The sequence below is a fragment of the Cricetulus griseus genome (assembly GCF_003668045.3).
Source record: "Cricetulus griseus strain 17A/GY chromosome 1 unlocalized genomic scaffold, alternate assembly CriGri-PICRH-1.0 chr1_1, whole genome shotgun sequence".
In the NCBI taxonomy this organism is placed as follows: Eukaryota; Metazoa; Chordata; class Mammalia; order Rodentia; family Cricetidae; genus Cricetulus; species Cricetulus griseus.
The window spans coordinates 84,799,189-84,811,193 of NW_023276807.1; the positions used below are offsets into that span (position 1 = coordinate 84,799,189).

The window sequence follows — 12,005 nt, forward strand, 5'->3', positions numbered from 1 at the left end:
CACCTAAATCTAGATGTGTTAGTTCTGATGTGAAAACACAAGTAACATAAAACCAAAAACAACATAACACTTGAAGCCTCACCTCCATAGCCTCTTTCCAGCGCCATCTTGTAATGGCGATGGTTGTCCGCTTGAGCCACTCCCCCTCCTGGAGGGACATGATCTGTGCTGCTCCACAATAAGCAAAATATACTGAATAAAAAGTACTTGAGGCCATTTACTCTACAACCTAGAATGTGACAAGGGTTCTCACTCTCTCTGCTCTTATTCAAGATTGAGATTGGAGTCTTTGAAATAGCAATAACACAATATTTGTTATTCCCTAGAGGCCTGAAATAAATTAAAGGGATATTAGTAAGAAAGCAAGACAAATTATCTCTACTTGTAGAGGACATGCTACAAAAATGATCCAGTGGAATCCACTAGAAGACTCTTGGATCTAATAAATCAGTTGCATGGTTGTATTTGAAGTGTTGAATATGAACTTCATATGAATATACTTCCTTATATAGTAAATTCTCAATTCAATATATTTTACCTGTTAGAAGGGCCATTTGGTATTTTCTGCTGAATAACATGTCTGTGCTTGGATCCAGTGGAAGGAAGAAGATCTGGAAATGTGTTTTCTCCTTCAGGTGCTGGTCCAGCAAAAGCTTCATTTAGTGTGTCTCTTTTGTCCAAGGGGCCCAGGAGTTCTGTTTTATCACAATGAGAAAGATATGAGAAAAATGCAAAAGCAGTCTCTGCTAACTGGTTTGTGACTAACAATTATCATGTGCCCAGTGCAGCTTTGTTATCTGCTATGCGGCATCAGGGAGACAGGGAGACAATTGACAGTTCCTGTCTCTTATGAGTACTGTCATTCTACTTACTTCAGCCAGGGTCACCAACACGCTTCTCAAGATCAAATTTGAAAATTCTCTTATACTTTGCCTTTTCATAGTGCTTTTGCTAACATAATCAATCAACTAACCTTTTCTTACTCAATTGCCATGCTATTTTATTATTTTGGAGTTAGTCTAATATATAGTACATATATTTAAAAGGAAACTCATTTTTTAGATTGTGTGTGTGTATGCACATGCATGTGTGCGTGCGCTTACATGAGTTTATGTACACCACATGCGTGCAGGTGTCAGAGAAGGCAAGATGGTGTCAGATTCCCTAGAAGTGGATTTACAGGTAGTTTGTCAGCCCACTAATGTGGGTGCTGGGAACCAAACCCAATTGCTCTGCAAGAGCAAGGACATACTCTTACCTGCTGAACCATTTCCCCAGGCCTCTAAGACATTTTTAATTTTTTCTTTAGATAAGCATTATTTTAAAATTGTAAGGTAATTAAGACCCGCGTGCAGGTGCATAGATGTGCGTGCATATGCATGAAACAGTGTGGCGTGTGTATGAAAGAGGCCAACATGCGGGAACGGATTCTCTCCTCCCAACAGGCCTCACTGGTCAAACTCAGGCCCTCAGGCTCAGTGACAAGCACTTTGCTCTCTAAGCTATTTTGCAAGCCCCTATTTTCATATTTTTGGTGGCAAGGGAAATCAAAACCAGGGCCTCATGCAAGCTAGGGAAGTGCTCTACTACTGAGCTATACTCCTCAGCGCCAATTCGAATTTTAAAATGCTCAGGAAGGCACACATTTCCATGTCACAAACATGTGAAGATGAGCAGACAAATCTCCATGCCTTCCAGGACACTGTTTAGCAGGTTGAAACATAACGGGGCTATGAAAAGTGGGTTAATCATAAGAAACATAAGTCTTGTGAGAAAATAAAACATTCCCAGGACCTAGAAGCCACTGTCCATGTCGCAGTGTCACACTGTCAACAGTGAGGCCAAACTCTCTGTTTTCTTCTAGCAGTTTTGTACTTTTGGTTCTCATATTTAAAACTTTCGTTATTCTGAGTTTCTTTTTGTACAAGTTATAAGGTAATGGCATAGCTTTCGGTTTTGCATATGAATATGGTTTTCTGGATAGAGATTGCCTTTTCCATTAGTGGTCCCAACATCCTTGTTGAAAACTGTTTGACCATATACCCAAAAGTTTATGTTTGGGGTTTCCATTCCATTTGGGATTCATTGGTTTATGTTTACCTTTGGTTAAGTATCACAATTTTGATTATTCTACCATTGAAATCCAAAAGTGTAACATATCTGCCATTGTCCGTCTTCAGGTTTCCTTTCATTATTCAGCATCTTTTGCACTTTCATACGAACTTTTAATGGAGGGTTGTCAAGATGGCTCAGTAGGTGAAATTGCTCAGCAGTGAGCCTGAAGGCCTGAGTCTGATTCCCTGAGCCCATAGGATGGAGGGAGAAAACTGACTCCTGAAGGCTGTCCTGACTTCCACATGCACACAGATGTAAATGGATAAATACAAACAAAACTTAAGATCCATCTTTGTAGTTCTAAAATATCATCATTGCACTTGGACAGGACTTGCACTGACTAGCCAGTTGCCTTAGTGGTGTTGCTATTTGTCAATGTTTGTCTTCTAGTTCATGAATATGAGATGTCTTTTGGTATCTATCTCTTTTTTTTTTTTCTCTTGAGACATGAGTCTATACATGTTGTACAGACTGGATTAGAACCACTGGACTCAAGGGCCTTCCCATTTCAGTCTTCCAGCTCTTGGGACTACAGGTGTGTGCTACCACATCTGCTCTCTACTCCCTTTCAGCAACGCCCCTCCCTGTTCACTTACTACTTGTGTGCCTGTCCTATTTATGATCTAGTTTTGGCAAGTCGGCATGCACTCACGTAATGCTAGATAAACACCCTCATTTGATGTACTGGGTGTGACTCCCCAGAGGCACTTCTGATCCTAGCAGAGCTGCTCTTTGTTGTGGTCTGTCGATTTTGTTGTTGAATTTTTGAAAGCTGCATCTTAAGTGTCATTAACTTTTTCTTTTGTTATTTTCTATGTTTTAATCTTATTTCCTTCTGCTTCCTTTGGTTTTAATTTGTTCTTTCAGTGGTTTCCACAGACACAAAGTTCAGCTAGTTATTTTAGATTTTCTTTTTTTGTGATGTATATCATAAATCCACATATTTTCACTTTTCTCAAGAAGTTTTAGAATTTTCTTTGTGATTCCCTTTTTGTCTCATTGTATGTGTATTACTTTATTTTCAAATATGTATTTTCCAGTTTTACTTCTGCTACTAAGTTTTGGATTAATTCCACTGTGATCAGTGCTTTAAAAAAGAGAAGATGCTTTATATGATGCATATTTTATTAAAAGATTTACTTAAGGACTGGAGAGTATCTCAGTGGTGGAGCATTGGCCTACTATGCCTGAGACCCTGGTTTTGATACTCAGCACAACAAAGTTAAAAAAAAAAGAGACTTATTTTATGGCCTTAATTTGATTAGTCTTTGAGAATGTTCTAGGGCATTTGACAAGAACGTGTATTCTAGTTGTATGAATAGTCTGTATGTATCTTTTATGTCTACATTTATGGCATTACTGAATTCTCTATCCCCTATTAAAAATTAAGGAAACTATGAATTACTTAGAATTTTATTTTAGTCTTTTTTCCTAGGACAAATATTTAAGCTTATAATTCATATACCAGATTCAGTTTAAAGATGTTTACTCCATAGTATTTAAAACTTATTTTCAGTTATTTATCAACAATGGAAATTGGTAAATATTTTCATTAAATTTTCAAATTATTAGAAAGATGATATATTCTCAGATGTGAAAAGTATATAAAATTCAAATTTCAGTGTCTAAATGAAGTCCTACTGGGGCACAGCCACCATTGTTTATAATACAAAATGTCAGCAGTGTTCACTTGAATAGTGTAATTGAGTCTAACACACTGTTTGATTCTTGATGAAGTCCTTGAACTCTGCTCTGGCTCAAAATATTTTAATTCTTTCTGCTTCCTCCTTTGTGTTTTGAACTGTTTTTATTCTCTTCTATCTTACACATGCTCCCAGGAGAGAAGGACAACAGTGAAAATTCAGGAGACTAGGGTATGAGCCCTCCTCTGATCAGCCACCTTAGTAAAGTCACCCCTTTCCTCACTGTTTGCCAGAAGTGCTAAATTAGCACATATATGTCATAGCATCACTGGGAGGCAGAGACAGGAGGATTGGGAATTCAAGTCTATCTTGGGCCACTCTTTCTCTAGGACAGTAACAGCTCCTGAAATGTGTATAAAATGTATGCTTTCAACAACTGTTTGACTCAAGAGAACTCAGTGCAGGTGCACATTCGTTCCCTGACCTGATTTTTTTTTTTTATGTGATAAAATGTATTATGGGTCTTTAGGTGAATACAACATGGTTGCACCATATTATATAATCACATACTTTAACATATTTAACAATATATATGTATATACATACATGCATGCAATAACAATTAGTGAAAAAAAGAGGCAATGAATTTGAAGGAGGGTGGAGGGGTATATGGAAGTGTTTGGAGGGAGGAAAGGGAAGGGGAAAATGTAATTAAATTATAACCTCAAAAATAATAAAATACACACAATCTGTAATTATAAGTTTATAGGTGACTACAACACCATCAATTAAAATTTGTAATATTTTTATCTTATAAGATTGGAATATTATACAACTGCCATAATCTGCTATAAAAAATATAATGGCCCTGACCTGATCTTATACACCAGTCTTAAATCTTTTTATTTTGTTGGCTCTGTGCCTTCAAAGGGGCTACCTACCCAGGCCCCAGTATCCAGACAACTTTCAGGATAAAATGCATTTCAAGGTGTGTGATCACATGGAAGAATGAAAAACTTTTATAATCCTGCTTCTTAAACCGACAACTCTACCTAACAGAAGCCATTAAAGTATTTACAAAGTAGTAGCTGCTCTGGTTAGAAACACAGCTTGAGGGGCAGAGGAAGAATAAACAAGCTGCTAAGTGCAAGGTAAGCCATGAACAGTTCTGTGTATACACGGCACAGTATCTAGAAAACTCTCATGTTTACAGAGCAATCATACTGTAAATTCTCAAGTTAAAAGGACACAGACCCAGTAAGAGCTCAACTGTTCACAAGAATTCTTCATAGTGATCTTTTAAACAATTTAGGAAATCCCTAAACATAATCTTTTAAGAAGTGTTAGCCTTTTGGTATGTGCTATTTTGTACTTAGAATGTAGCTGGAAGTGAATGAGGCAATCAGTTGAGTCCTGTGCTGTCATTTTATATATTAATCCACTAATTTCATATTTTATATATGTGGCAAAGATTTGTATTTTCCAAAACTTTTATAGGACTTAATGTTGATCACTGAAAATTACTGAAGAATGAAGATGACGGTGGTATGTACCTTTACCATTCACATTATGAAGAGAGAAAAATCTTGACAGTTACATAAAACATAGGTACTTGTCAAGGATAATACAAGCCTGCTCATTTTATTAAAAAGCTTTTACTTATTGGTAAGGACATTATACTGAAAGAAAAAATCTTCTGGTAGTTATTTTTAAGTATTATATACTAGAAAAGAGCTTGTAAAAAAACCTACACAATTTCATTATTGGATTTTGTGGAAAGGGTAGAATTGTCCCAAACCTTTAAAAATTTTGGCATCATTATTACTCTTTTCTACTTCCAGGCTCATCCTCGATTTAGTTTCTTTACTGCTCTGTGATTAAATATCCCATGACAGCACCTTAAGGAAGGAAGGCTTTGCTCTGGCTCACACTTTAAGGTCCCATCTATCACAGTGGGGATCAAAGTGGCAGGAGCCTAAAGCAGCTGCTCAGGTGGCATCACAGTCTGGAAGACTCCAGAGATGAATGCTTGCACTCAGCTAGCACTCTTCCCATAAACCCAGGGAAGGTAATGAGCACCTGCAGGGCATGCCTTCCCACCTCACTAGCCTAATCAAGATACTCCTCCAACAGGCATGGCCAGAAGCTGACCAGCTCCAGATCTGTGAAGGTGAAACAGCATCAGCCATCACGAACGCTCTCACTGTGTTCTGAGTCTGGGGTCTCACTATGTTTCCCAGGCATTGATTAAAGGTGTGGACCACTATGCCCCACCCATTTTAATATTTCTCAAATATAGAAGTTTCCATGCCACTGATAAAGAAGATATATTTAGAACTGGGAAAAGTCAGACTAAGGATGGTGATGAAGGAAGTACGAGGATGCTCAGAGAGTAAGAAAGGAAAAAGGAAGTGTGATGCCTTCCTGAGAGGTGTGCATGACAACTACCTCTTAGGGTAAACTTATAAGGTCATGTAGTGCTGGCGTCGGCTACTTCACAGTGGTCTATATGAAAGCCACATCCTCCAATACAAAAATAACATCATACATGCAACTGATAGCTCTGTTTATATATTTTTAACAAACTATGCATATAATATTTCTTTGGGGGCAGAATTTTTAAAAAAAATTGAGGCTGTATGTAGCCAAGCCCAACTATAAACTGATTCTTCTGCTTCAATCATCTCAGAGTTTTGATTCATAGGCATGTACTACCATGCCTCTTGTGTTATAACAGATTTTAATGAACAAAAGTTTGTCTTTAACATTGAGCTTTCCCTCTATTATCTCAGAAATTTGACAAGTTGATGGGCCTAAATGGAAAGGAAATAATCACTAATTCTTGGGGGGCATAAATATATTAATATCTAAGTCTATCTAGCTGCCTGTCTGTTTTAAATAGACAGTGACCTACTGCATAGTACAGGCTGGGCTTGAACTCACAATCCTCCTCTCAAGTGCCAGGATTATGTACTACCATTCCTGGATTGAGATTAAAGTATGTTATAAGAATCTTATTTTCTGTTATCATGGCTATGTTTTAATTGATCTGTTACATTCATATGCCAAGGGAGACAGGCAAGCAGGCAGCATCAAGTGTCTGGGCCAGTTTATTCCATAGTAACCAGGCAAGAAAAGAAATTTAATAAGCAAGATCAACTTTTATTTCTTAATATTTGTCCTGATCACAAATATAATGGAAGTCCAGAGTTGCTAAACCTATTTATTGGTTTCCGATGGTGTCACTGGGGAAGCACATGGGAAACAGAGGTAGGTGGATCTCTGTGAGTTTGGGGTCAGGCTATTGTAGCCAGTACCAGGACTACTCAGAAACGAAACAATAGACAAAATAGTTGTAAGGTACTAGTTATCATCGTTTCATTTCTGTATTTTATATAAAATATATAAAAAATTCTATTTTTATATAGAATATATGGCAGTTTTATAAGTAGCAAATGAAAGGGCCAGGAATATAAAAACAAAGGTTTATTTCAATGACTTAATAATAGTCTATTAATTTCAAGATTTTCTTTTTCTGGGGATTGAACCCAGAGCCTTGAACATGTGAGGCACTGAGCTGCCTATCCAACCATTTGAGGGTGTTTTAAGGCTCTAATTATTGAGTTAATATCAACAGAAACTTCATTGAGGGAATTTGTATTCATTATTTAACCTCAGCACATAACTAGGAAGAGTTTACCTCTTCACTTGAGTATACTGTGCTTACTCACGCAATATGATAATCATGGGTAACCCAGTGAGGGCCATTCTAGGTTCTGATTACAATTTCAAAGCAGGCCATTCAACCTCTCAGATGGCTGATAATGCTGTTGAGAAACGGCATTTTATTATTGACTACCAACATTCTTAAAAGGACATTTATTTGGCTGTTCATAAAAATAAAATATTTATGCTCTAGTTTGCAAAGTCTACATGTTGAAATTTACCCTGTAAAACGTTAATATGACAGGTATGTTTTTCTGTTTTGTTTTGTTTTAAGACAGGGTTTTTCTGTGTAGCTTTGGAACCTATCCTGGCACTCGCTCTGTAGACCAGGTTGGCCTCAAACTCACAGAGATCTGCCTGCCTCTGCCTCCTGAGTGCTGGGATTAAAGGCGTACACCACCACGTGACTTGTATGAGGGTTTAAGTAAAAAAACGGTCCCTAATGGTCCCTACAGGATCATAGGGATTGGGTGGTACTATTAGGAGGTGTGGCCTTGTTGGAGAAAGAGTGTCTCAATCTCTTCCTGCTGCCTGTGAATCCAGATGTAGAACTCTCAGCTCCTTCTATGGCACCATGTCTGCCTGCATGTTGTCATGCTCCTCAACATGATGACAATGGGCTAAACCTCGGAACTGTAAGCCAGCCCCAATTAAATGTTTTCCCTTATAAGAATTGCCATAGTCATGGACTCTCCACAGCAATGGAATCCTAGCTAAGACAATGGGGGAAAGGTATTTATGCAGATTTGTGAATATATACACACAAACATACTCATTACAATTCCATATCGGAAACTCAGAGATGACAGCATCTAGATGCCTGTCATTTGCCTTCAAATTGGCGGTTTATGTCCAGTCTTGATTCTGCCCAGCCAACCTGATCTACATTCTGGAGCATCTGGATTATTGGGGACTAAGATAGATCATTACTTGAAATAATTTGTTGCTGTTGTTTTGTTTTGTTTTTTGAGACAGCTTTGAGCATATCCTGGAACTTACTCTGTTCATCTCTTAAAAAAACAAAACAAAACCTTAGGGCTTCAGAAATGAGGTCCCCTTTCCTTTGCTGGCGGTCACCAGAGATGTTTTTTGCTTTCCAGTCAGTTGTATTTCTTTTCACACTTTTACGTGGACATCTACAGCAACAACAGGTCAAGTCTTTCTCAGCTCCTTTTCTTTTGCATCTTGTATACATTAGCCATTTCTGATTCTGGATCAGTGGTTATTTTAGGTCCATTCGGGTAATGCAGGTAATTTCTTGTTATCTTAAATTTGCAAGGTACAGGTTCCAGAGATAGGATACAGCCATATGGTGGAATCTGCCTCCTACTAGTTTTTAGCGAAGTTCTCTCCATTCCAAGATTCCACTAGATTTCACCTAATTTTATTTCTGTGCATATGCTGTAAGTTTTCAAGTGTAATGTCTTCATTGTAACTTGCAGCTTTCAACATAATTGGATCTTTTGTCTCTCCTATTGGTCTAAAGCCTGCTTACCAGATATTAAGTCCAGATCTTCTCATCTGTTTGAAACATTCTCTTTTCTAATACCTTCAGAATAAATGGTATAAATAATTAATTTTATATTGTTTAGAAAGCAATGATTTTTAAAGAAAAAATCTACATGTTTTCAGTACAAATACAGCTTTCACCAAACATATCCCTTCAAATGACTCTCCCTATACAGTTATGTATGCCATGTGACTGTGCATATCTGTAATACTTCAGAAAGTCTGTGGTCTTTTTCTTGTAGTTAACATTTATGTCCACTCCTTCCTATAATAACTTAGGTACTTGTCATTACTATGACTGCTGTACTTTCTGTTGGTTTTCAAATATGATCAGAATGGGAACTAGCTAGCAATTATTTTCAGCTCTATTGTTCTTTTTGTCAATGCTAGATTTTATGTAATAGTAGAGTTTTATACTTTCTACTATAACCTTTAAGGCAAGAAGTGTTTATTCTTGTCATTTTACTGTGTTGTGTCTGACATTGTACCTGTTAAATGAAATACATCCCAGGGCTCTTTTATCCTACAAAACTAACTCTACTAATGAAACTTGATTCTCTCTCTATCCTCCCTGTAAATCCTTGACAACAAACTCTTTATTTTCTGTTTCTATGATTTTTGGCTTACTTAAACCACTTTATGAATGAAATCATGCAGTGTTTTTGTCACTAGCTTCATTTGTTTAAATTGTATTAATGTATATATTATAAATTAAAGGCTTCATGCTTGCATTTTAGGGAAGTGTAAACACTATGATCATCTCCACCCTTACTGCACTTTTGCTCTACCCTCTCAGTATTCCTCTTCCTTAATATTCTTTCTAATTTAATTTCTTTCTGTTTTAAAGCTGTGTATGAGAGAAGCCAGCAATAGTTGCCTCTGAGTTTGAATTAGCTTGTTTACAATAGTTATCTTTCCAACCATCCCCTATAAAATGATTAAACTCCTGTTGTATAAAATAAACTCACAAAAATTTAAAAGCGCTAGGAAAGTGCTTGGTGGTCAGCCTTTGAGCACCTAAGTGCAGTCCCCAGGCATAGCAGAGTGTGTCTATAATTCTGTCCCAGGGAGGCAAAGATGGAAAAGTTCTTGGAACTCACTGGTCGGCCAGCCTAGCCATTCAGCAAGTTCTAGGTCCAGTGAGAGATCATCTCAAAAAGTAAAGTGAAAAGGAGACTGAGGAAGACATCCAGCATTGACCTATGGCCTTCAAACACACAGTGGCTTGAACAGTTTCACACACACACCCCCCCCCCAAATTATACCCAGGGTAAGACTCACAAGTGTAGGGAGACCCACAACTCAGAACTACAGACCTAGTTCCATAACAGAAGAAACTGTGGACGAGAATGAAGATCAGAGCTCTTCATTCTCTAGGCCCTATGGCCTAGGGGTCAGGCCCACAGGAACAGAGACTTCAGGGCAGGTAAGGGAGGCTACAGAAGCAGTGATCAGGCCAGAGATGTTCCAGTTTAGTGTGTCAAGGTGCAGAGAGTTACACCAGATGAGATGAAAGTGAGGAACAGGCATGGGTGTATTGTGGAATAATCTTTTTGTACACTGTGAAAATGTGTCACTACAATTGGTTTAATAAAAAGCTGAACAGCCAGTAACTAGACAGATTTACAGAAAGGAGGCTGGAAAGAGGAAGGCAGAGATGCCAGGAGACACAGAGCAAGCAGGATAGTCACTGTGGAGATGAAGTAATTAAGCCACGAGACGGAAATGGGCTATTTTAAGTTATCAGAGCTAGCTAGAAACAAGCCTAAGCTGTTGGCCAAGTTTTCATATTTATAAGTCTCTATGTCATTTTTTGTGAGCTGGCGGCCTAAAGGAAAGACAGATTACAAATGGTACCCAACATTCAGGTATATAATTCCACATTAGACCTGAAAAAGCTTAAAAAAAAAAAAAGGTTCCAGATACACAAAAAATGGAGCCAAATATGGCTTTCTAGTCCTGTAGTCAATCTCTCATGCAGGCCTTGGTACAGCAATGTATCTCTAGGCCACTGCCTACAGGCTTGCTATAAGCACACCCTGAGCTTTGCTGTGTGCTGGTTTAATGTTTTGTTCATTCAGACAGGAAAGGTTACAGATACACAGCAAAGCAGATTCAATTGGAAAAAAAAAAAACCTGTAAATAGGTTACAATGAGTTTAACAATGTGCGTAGGCTTAAGAAAAGGATATAGACAGTCATAAAAATAGTTTAAAAATAATAAAGTCCTTAAAGAGAGTCTTTAAACAAAGTAATAAAAAATAAGCCACATAAGGATAGGAACTATTATAACACAGGGAATTTAGACCTTATATGCTTGGCTAATTTTGAATTCTTTGAATACTAATGAACAGACAACAGCTGCCGAGAGACATTGGATTGTGGAAGGGCCTACTGACTTAAACCAACCTATATACTTTAGGAATGCCTTTACTTTAAAATGGAAGTCAAAAAAGTATTACGTTTGGGAAGAGGTTATGCTTTTGTTTCGACAGGAAACGAAAGGCTGTGGATTCCTTCCAGATTAATAGAGATCAGAGACCTCCTGAGTACTTTGGTTACAAACATGGAGAAGGAAGCCAAGAAACACTACAGGACAGATAATGTGTAAGCTGATCCCTCTGCATGGGAACAGCTCAGAGACAAGATGAGACATGATAAATCTTGTTGGCTACAGAGTCCTCATGATTTATTATTACATGCCATCCTTTCATATGGCATGGATAGAGATCTATATTCCAGTTTGGTTATGCAGTCCAAATGGACTTACAAAGTTGGCAAATGCCCTTTACCTGCTCAAACATTGAACAAAAAATTATCTTTAACTGACATGTACATCCCATATTAATTGTGTTAATGCAGATTTGTATGTTACCTTTGAAACTTTATGTTTTCAGAGCAAGGGACCAGACACCAATTACAGTTTCCCTAGACTTCTGCATCCAGAACAGCTTCAAGGCTGCTTGCTGAGATGGTTCAGCCTCACAGACTATTCCAGCCATGCTTCAGATAG

The 12,005-nt window shown here is 37.8% G+C and overlaps 1 protein-coding gene across 5 annotated transcripts in view; it reads right to left on the minus strand.

Annotated features, from left to right (window-relative positions):
* Window positions 1–12,005, minus strand: part of Wdpcp (WD repeat containing planar cell polarity effector) — a 269,428-nt gene that overhangs the window by 26,065 nt on the left and 231,358 nt on the right. For all 5 annotated transcript variants that reach the window (XM_027388051.2, XM_027388053.2, XM_035452090.1 and 2 more), the window contains one exon: window positions 539–695. In XM_027388051.2, the coding sequence (XP_027243852.1) occupies window positions 539–695 (157 nt within the window). The remainder of the gene's footprint in view (window positions 1–538; window positions 696–12,005) is intronic.